The sequence below is a fragment of the Camelina sativa genome, chromosome 17 (assembly GCF_000633955.1).
Source record: "Camelina sativa cultivar DH55 chromosome 17, Cs, whole genome shotgun sequence".
Lineage (NCBI taxonomy): Eukaryota > Viridiplantae > Streptophyta > Magnoliopsida > Brassicales > Brassicaceae > Camelina > Camelina sativa.
Genome location: NC_025701.1, coordinates 28724629 through 28730850, shown reverse-complemented (window position 1 = coordinate 28730850; position 6222 = coordinate 28724629). Strand labels below are relative to the sequence as shown.

General features: G+C 35.6%; 2 protein-coding genes across 2 annotated transcripts; both read left to right on the top strand.

Annotated features, from left to right (window-relative positions):
* Window positions 11-2585, top strand: LOC104758319 (presequence protease 2, chloroplastic/mitochondrial-like). The gene is made up of 8 exons (XM_010481156.1): window positions 11-195; window positions 688-771; window positions 851-948; window positions 1115-1379; window positions 1458-1620; window positions 1703-1883; window positions 1982-2053; window positions 2284-2585. Exons 1-8 carry the CDS (start codon window positions 22-24, stop codon window positions 2423-2425), a joined length of 1179 nt encoding a protein of 392 aa, XP_010479458.1. The 5' UTR covers window positions 11-21; the 3' UTR covers window positions 2426-2585.
* LOC104758320 (cyclin-dependent kinase inhibitor 7-like) lies at window positions 4537-5770 on the top strand. The gene is made up of 4 exons (XM_010481157.2): window positions 4537-4890; window positions 5060-5118; window positions 5205-5363; window positions 5486-5770. The coding sequence occupies exons 1-4, from the start codon at window positions 4576-4578 to the stop codon at window positions 5553-5555; spliced, it is 603 nt and encodes a 200-aa protein (XP_010479459.1). The 5' UTR covers window positions 4537-4575; the 3' UTR covers window positions 5556-5770.

Genomic DNA, 6222 nt, shown 5'->3' with positions numbered 1-6222 from the left:
GACAGTCAATCATTGCTAGAGATGGGCACGCAAGACTTGACCTTTGTCCAACTTAATCAGTTGATTGGAAGGAAAACCGGAGGGATATCAGTTTATCCACTTACATCCTCTGTGTGGGGTAGGGATGATCCATGTAGCAAAATCATTGTGCGTGGAAAATCCATGGTTGGACGCGCTGAAGACCTTTTTCACCTGGTAATTTTTGCTTTAACATCTTTAACTTATCACATATTGTTGGAGATTTGCGTATGTTGTGATAGTAAATCTCGGTGCTATATCTTTCCTATACCTATTCTGTCCATCTTTTTATCAGAAAACAAATGCTGTTTCTTTCATCTGTGTATATTTATCTGTCTCCTTATCTCTGCCCTCTTGAAGCAGAAATGCTTACTTTTTTTTATCTCTCCCTGTGCTCATCCCATTTGGTGAGCAGGGTCTGATACTATTTATGCGTGTTCAAGGTAGAATATAGAGTTAGACTACATAATCACTTGCTACATGAATCAGAAATAGTGTATCAGACCCTCCTCACCAAATGATTGTGTAGAAAATAGAAATGGTGATTGTGTAATGTAGACATAGAACGTAGCTGTAGTTTGATCGAAGAACCATGCGATTCTTGAATTTCTAGTTGATTTCCAATAGAAATTGTAGTTAATTACTTATGTTTCATTCACTTTGCTGCAGATGAAGTGTGTGCTGCAAGAGGTGCGATTTACAGATCAACAACGGTTTAAACAATTCGTCTCTCAGAGTAGGGCCGGAATGGAGGTATGCAGTTCTTTCTTCCTTTTGCATAATAATTACAACATGGTGGTACTAGTATAACACCAACTTGTGTTCATTTCAGAACCATTTGAGGGGAAGTGGTCAAGGAATTGCTGCTACGAGGATGGAAGCAATGTTGAACGCTGCTGGATGGATGTCTGAACAGATGGGTGGTCTCAGGTTGGAACTTGATAACCCTTTCTTAAAGTGCTAGTTCTCATCATCTGTGTAGCATCATCTTGATTTGATTGAAACCTAGCTGTGGGTGAAGAAACTTTATTCACATTTTTAGTTTGATCCTGAAACTTGTAGAGAGACTAATAGAGTTTTGCTTTTCTCTTTGTAGTTACCTTGAATATCTACATACTCTCGAACAGAAGGTGGATCAAGACTGGGAAGGAATTTCATCGTCACTTGAGGAAATCAGAAGATCTTTCCTTTCCAGGAATGGTTGCATAGTTAATATGACTGCTGATGGAAAGACTCTTACAAACACGGAAAAGTTTGTTGGAAAATTTCTTGATTCACTCCCTGAAAATCCTTCTGGTGGACTCGTCACTTGGGATGCACGACTACCTTTGAGAAATGAAGCTATAGTAATACCAACCCAGGTAAACAAATTGAAAACCCATCGCTCAACTTTGATTATAATTATATCACGATTTTATTCATGCATGGCCTCTCGACAGGTGAATTATGTGGGGAAAGCAGGTAATATATACAGCAGTGGCTATGAGCTTGATGGGAGTTCATATGTTATATCAAAGCATATTAGTAACACATGGTTATGGGATCGTGTTCGTGTAAGTGGTGGTGCATATGGGGGTTCCTGTGATTTTGATTCACATTCAGGTAAAATTGTTTCCTTAAGAGAGTTTTCGTCACGTTGACTTGTTATGCTTTAGACCTGACCTTTATGTTTTCTCGTGTGCAGGAACATTTTCGTTCTTATCTTACCGTGATCCCAACCTATTAAAGACTCTAGACATATATGATGGAACTGGGGATTTCTTACGTGGCCTTGATGTTGATGAAGACACCCTTACTAAAGCAATCATTGGGACAATTGGCGATGTTGATTCATACCAACTCCCTGATGCCAAAGGTTATAGCAGGTTTGATGTTTATTTTTGGATTCTTCTCTGGTCTTTTGGTGGCTTTTTATCAAGGAATGTAATGGATTCTGAATCTAATGTCCTATCTCTATCTCCAGTTTGTTGAGGCATTTACTTAATGTAACCTACGAAGAGAGGCAAATAAGGCGCGAAGAGATATTAACAACAAGGTTAACTTCGTTCTCTCGTGTTTGCTTTAACGTGTGTACATATCAATTCAAACATCTTTTGCTCTGTCTGCATCGCGGATCTCTTGTGGCAGTATACGGAATACCATGTTTTGATCCGAGTTTTTTTAGTGTTTGGAGTTTCATGACTTCTTTTGAATATCCAGTTCCAATTCTTCAACATAGTTATTCTCAAACGGATTAGAAAAGTAACTTTCTCTTTGATCTCACAGTTTGAAGGACTTCAAGGAATTTGCAGAAGCAATCGACTCGGTGAAAGATAAAGGCGTTGCAGTGGCCGTGGCATCACAAGAAGACATCGATGCAGCAAACAAAGAACGCTCAAACTTTTTCGAGGTGAAGAAGGGTCTTTGAGTCTGAGACCCTCTTAAAAAGTAGCTTAGCACAATGAGGAAGAAAATTTTCTTAGGTTCATATTATTTTGTGGTTTATTTCACTGTGTTTTACATATAGAGTTATATGCCAACATCATGAATTTATCATAGTTGAAATAAAGCGTTTTCACCTCAAAACACAGGCTTTTTAGCTACTGTTGCATTTAAATCGTTAGTTTTTTCCCTAGTTCTATTTATATTTCATGTTCTTATCAGCACAAGTTCTCGAGGATTTTCGTGTACCTTTTAGGTTTCAAAACCAGTCTTGGTTAAAAATGATGAATCAGATAGACATTAGTTTCATGACTTCATCATTGGCTGGGATCGAACAGTGCATGTGCTTTGTTAAAAAAAAATTGGCTCCCAATCATCTATTACTTATCATGTGTCCTGATCTTGTTACCTTCATCCTTTGTAATGTTTCTCATGCTTTATGTGTTTCGTTTTTTGAATTAGGTCTTAAACATTCCGAAGTGAAATTAAAATTTTTACCCTTTTAGGGCATTGGCAATTTGGCATAAAGAATCTCTAAGTTACTTTTTTGAAGTGAATTAGTCTTTAAAGAAACTTTTTTATTAACATCGATTCATAAAGATACTTTTATGGTTAGTTCATAAAAAAAGATACTTGTATTGATGAACCTTTCTGGCCTCATCCTTTCTGGCCTCATCCTTTTACCAGGAAGATACTTGTATTGTATTGTTCTGATCAGAAAACATGGGTGGTAGATAGCAACATCATGGATAAATGATTGAATTGAATATATATTTTGGAGATTAATCAACTATGATAAATTTTGGATAAATGATTGAATTGAACATTTCATTATACTGTTTTTTCGATTGAATTGAATATATATATATATATATATATATTTTGCTCGTGTTTAACTCACTCACCCAATTCCATGAACTAATAACAAGGCATCCTACATCCTTTTTGTTTTAAGAGTTTTTAAGGTTAAATGTTTAGAAGTATACTTTTTACAATATTTGGTCTTCACAGTTACAATGGCATATGCAATGAATGTTATAGCCATTTTATGGATTTTACAGATACAATTATCGAAATGAATTGATTGTATGTGTTTTTGTTTTTTCGGTGACATGTGTAAATGTTATTTTTAACTAAATGGAAAAACACCGATATAGTACATGGTGGAGCGACAAATAAGAAAATTAATTTCTTATTTCCATCCAAATTTAATGCTTGTTAGCACAATTATTTAGTAACGGTCAATTATTGCTCATTATTTCACTGCCAAAAAAAATCCAAATTGGTCCCATTTTTTATTATAAGGAAATGAAAGTGTAACTTCTTAACCAATTTTGGCATTTTTGGACATGTAGAGATTTCATGTAAGAGCTTGATATTTTAAAGATGGTTTTTGTTTTTTTTTTTGTCATTTAATAAGTCCCTTAATAACTACTGTATTAATTGATTGTATTTATAGTTCTGTCTCAACTCTCAAGAGGTACTCGTAAGAAAGTGAATCCTTTAGGTTCACCTGACGGCTTAAGTAATTAATTAATAACTAATTGGGATTTATACTCTAATCTATGTAATCTAGTCATCGATGATTTTACTATAGTCATTGATATTTTTATTTGATAGAGATTATATTTTCTCGCGTTATATATTAGCCTAGTTATAAATTTTTCTAAAATTATTATACAAATATGTATACCAAGATTGTGAAACTTTAAAGATGAAAAACAAAAGACAGCTATTTTTTACAGCTTGATCCAAAAAAAGTACTATTTTTACAGCATATACGAAACGACGACGTTGTTCCGCCAGTTGCTTTAAAAGGAAGCTAAAAACGGCAAAAAAGACGCGCCGTTTCGAATCCCGACGGCGTCTACGTAGGAAGAAAAAAAAAAAAACGAAGGTCCGTAACGGTGCCGTTACCTGCTTCCCACCGTCAACGGCCCATTTATCCGCTATAGCCAAGGCCCAATAATTAAATCTCAGCCGTTGAATTAATCAACGGCTCTAGATCCATCATCTTCCTTCCTCTCTCTCTCCCCCCAAATACCCAAAACCCTTCCTCCTCTGTTTTTATTCATTAATCAGAGATTCAGAGAGAAACCCCAAACTCTCCAGAGAGAAACCCAAAAAAAAAAAAAAATGAGCGAGACAAAATCGTTGATATTCAAGAGAATCGCTGAGTTCGAAGGATCAAACATCAAGAGGATAAGACTCGAAGACGACGATGATGATGATGATGACGACGTTTTACGCTCACCGACGAGAACGCTTTCTTCGTCTCTGTCCTCTTCTTCTCTAGCTTACTCTGTTTCAGATTCCGGAGGCCTTTGCTCCGCCGCTTTATCTGAAGAAGAAGACGATGATCATCGTAGCTCAAGCATCAGCTCTGGTTGTTCTAGCGGTGAAACTAACGAAATCGCTACGAATACTCGTCTTGCTTTTTTAGATCTGGAGGTAAAATTTCAAAACTCGATTCTACAAATTTTGAATTTCTCTGTTTGAATTTCTTTTTATTATTATTGGTCTGGTAACACAATAAATGCTCTGAGAAAGATCTGATTACGTTTTTTTCAAAATTTTATTTAACGAACAATTAAAGAGTAATTGATTGTTTCCGTTTCAGGCTCATCAAATCTCCGAAACTGAAACCGAAACCTCAACGTTAATCTCCAACAATTTCAGGTTAAATACTAAATCAAACGTTTCAAAGCTTTCTTCATCGTTTCGTCTATAAATTCATAATCTCTCGAGTTTTTTTTAATTTACAGAAAACAGGGAGAAACAGCTGAGATGGACTCGGCGACGACGGAGAGGAGGGAACAGAGAAAGACGGAGATGAAGAAGATGGAGAAATCACCGACGCAGGCGGAGCTTGACGATTTTTTCTCGGCGGCGGAGAGATTCCAACAGAAACGATTCACAGAGAAGTGAGTTAACTTTTTTGATTTTAATGAATGGCGTAGGATATCATCAAACTCACGCGCATAATAGCAAAAGTATGTACTTTTTAATAAACGTGTGTGTGTGTGTTGTGGTTGTTTGGATAAAGGTACAATTACGACGTCGTTAACGATACGCCGCTTGAAGGTCGGTACCAGTGGGTTACTCTGAAGCCATAAAGGAAGAAAAGGGAAGAAGAAGAAGAAGAAGTAAAAGAAGAGAGACAGTGCTAATGTTACACGTAGTAGTACTGTGAGTTTTTGTCACAGTCAGTCAGTATTTGTTTTTGAATCTCTCATTTTCATTTGTGTACAGTCCTCTAATTTTAATTTCCGACTTTTTATCAAAAATCTTTTTTAACTTCTTCTGCGTATACCAATGACAATGTTTTTTATCTTCTCTCCAAAGCTTACCTTGAATTTGAGTTTTTAACAAGAGTGAGTGGGGTTACAAATTAAAATTGGAATTATTGTGTCAGTAGTAAAGTTGCAGTTTTTTTTTTTTTTTTTTTTCAGTTTTGGTGTTGTAGTTTTTGTGTGTTTTGGTGTTGTGCACATAATTAGCATTTTCATGAAATTGGGAGCTTTTGTATATAATGAATTTGGAAAGCTATTTATTGTTTTTGATCCTTCTCACTCACTCACTATATCATCAACATGTGTTTTACAATTTGTTTCTTTACCTGATTCCGTTGGGATTATATTCCCTTTTTTCAATTTTTATTTTAATTTGCTTTTTACAGCAGACAACGGCGCGTGTCTGCACGTGCTTTCTGTTATTTTAGTTTTTATCCTTTTTTTTATAGTTTATATCTTTTTTTCCTTATTAATGTACTTTTTGCGGACT

What these genes read in the sequence shown, in the direction of transcription:
- LOC104758319 (XM_010481156.1), top strand. Translation starts at nt 22, where the DNA reads ATGGGCACGCAAGACTTGACCTTTGTCCAACTTAATCAGTTGATTGGA. An exon ending in CTATAGTAATACCAACCCAG is followed by an intron (nt 1,380 to 1,457) that starts GTAAACAAATTG and finishes GCCTCTCGACAG; the next exon opens with GTGAATTATGTGGGGAAAGC. An exon ending in TGATTTTGATTCACATTCAG is followed by an intron (nt 1,621 to 1,702) that starts GTAAAATTGTTT and finishes TCTCGTGTGCAG; the next exon opens with GAACATTTTCGTTCTTATCT.
- LOC104758320 (XM_010481157.2), top strand. Translation starts at nt 4,576, where the DNA reads ATGAGCGAGACAAAATCGTTGATATTCAAGAGAATCGCTGAGTTCGAA. An exon ending in TTAATCTCCAACAATTTCAG is followed by an intron (nt 5,119 to 5,204) that starts GTTAAATACTAA and finishes TTTAATTTACAG; the next exon opens with AAAACAGGGAGAAACAGCTG. An exon ending in CAGAAACGATTCACAGAGAA is followed by an intron (nt 5,364 to 5,485) that starts GTGAGTTAACTT and finishes GTTTGGATAAAG; the next exon opens with GTACAATTACGACGTCGTTA.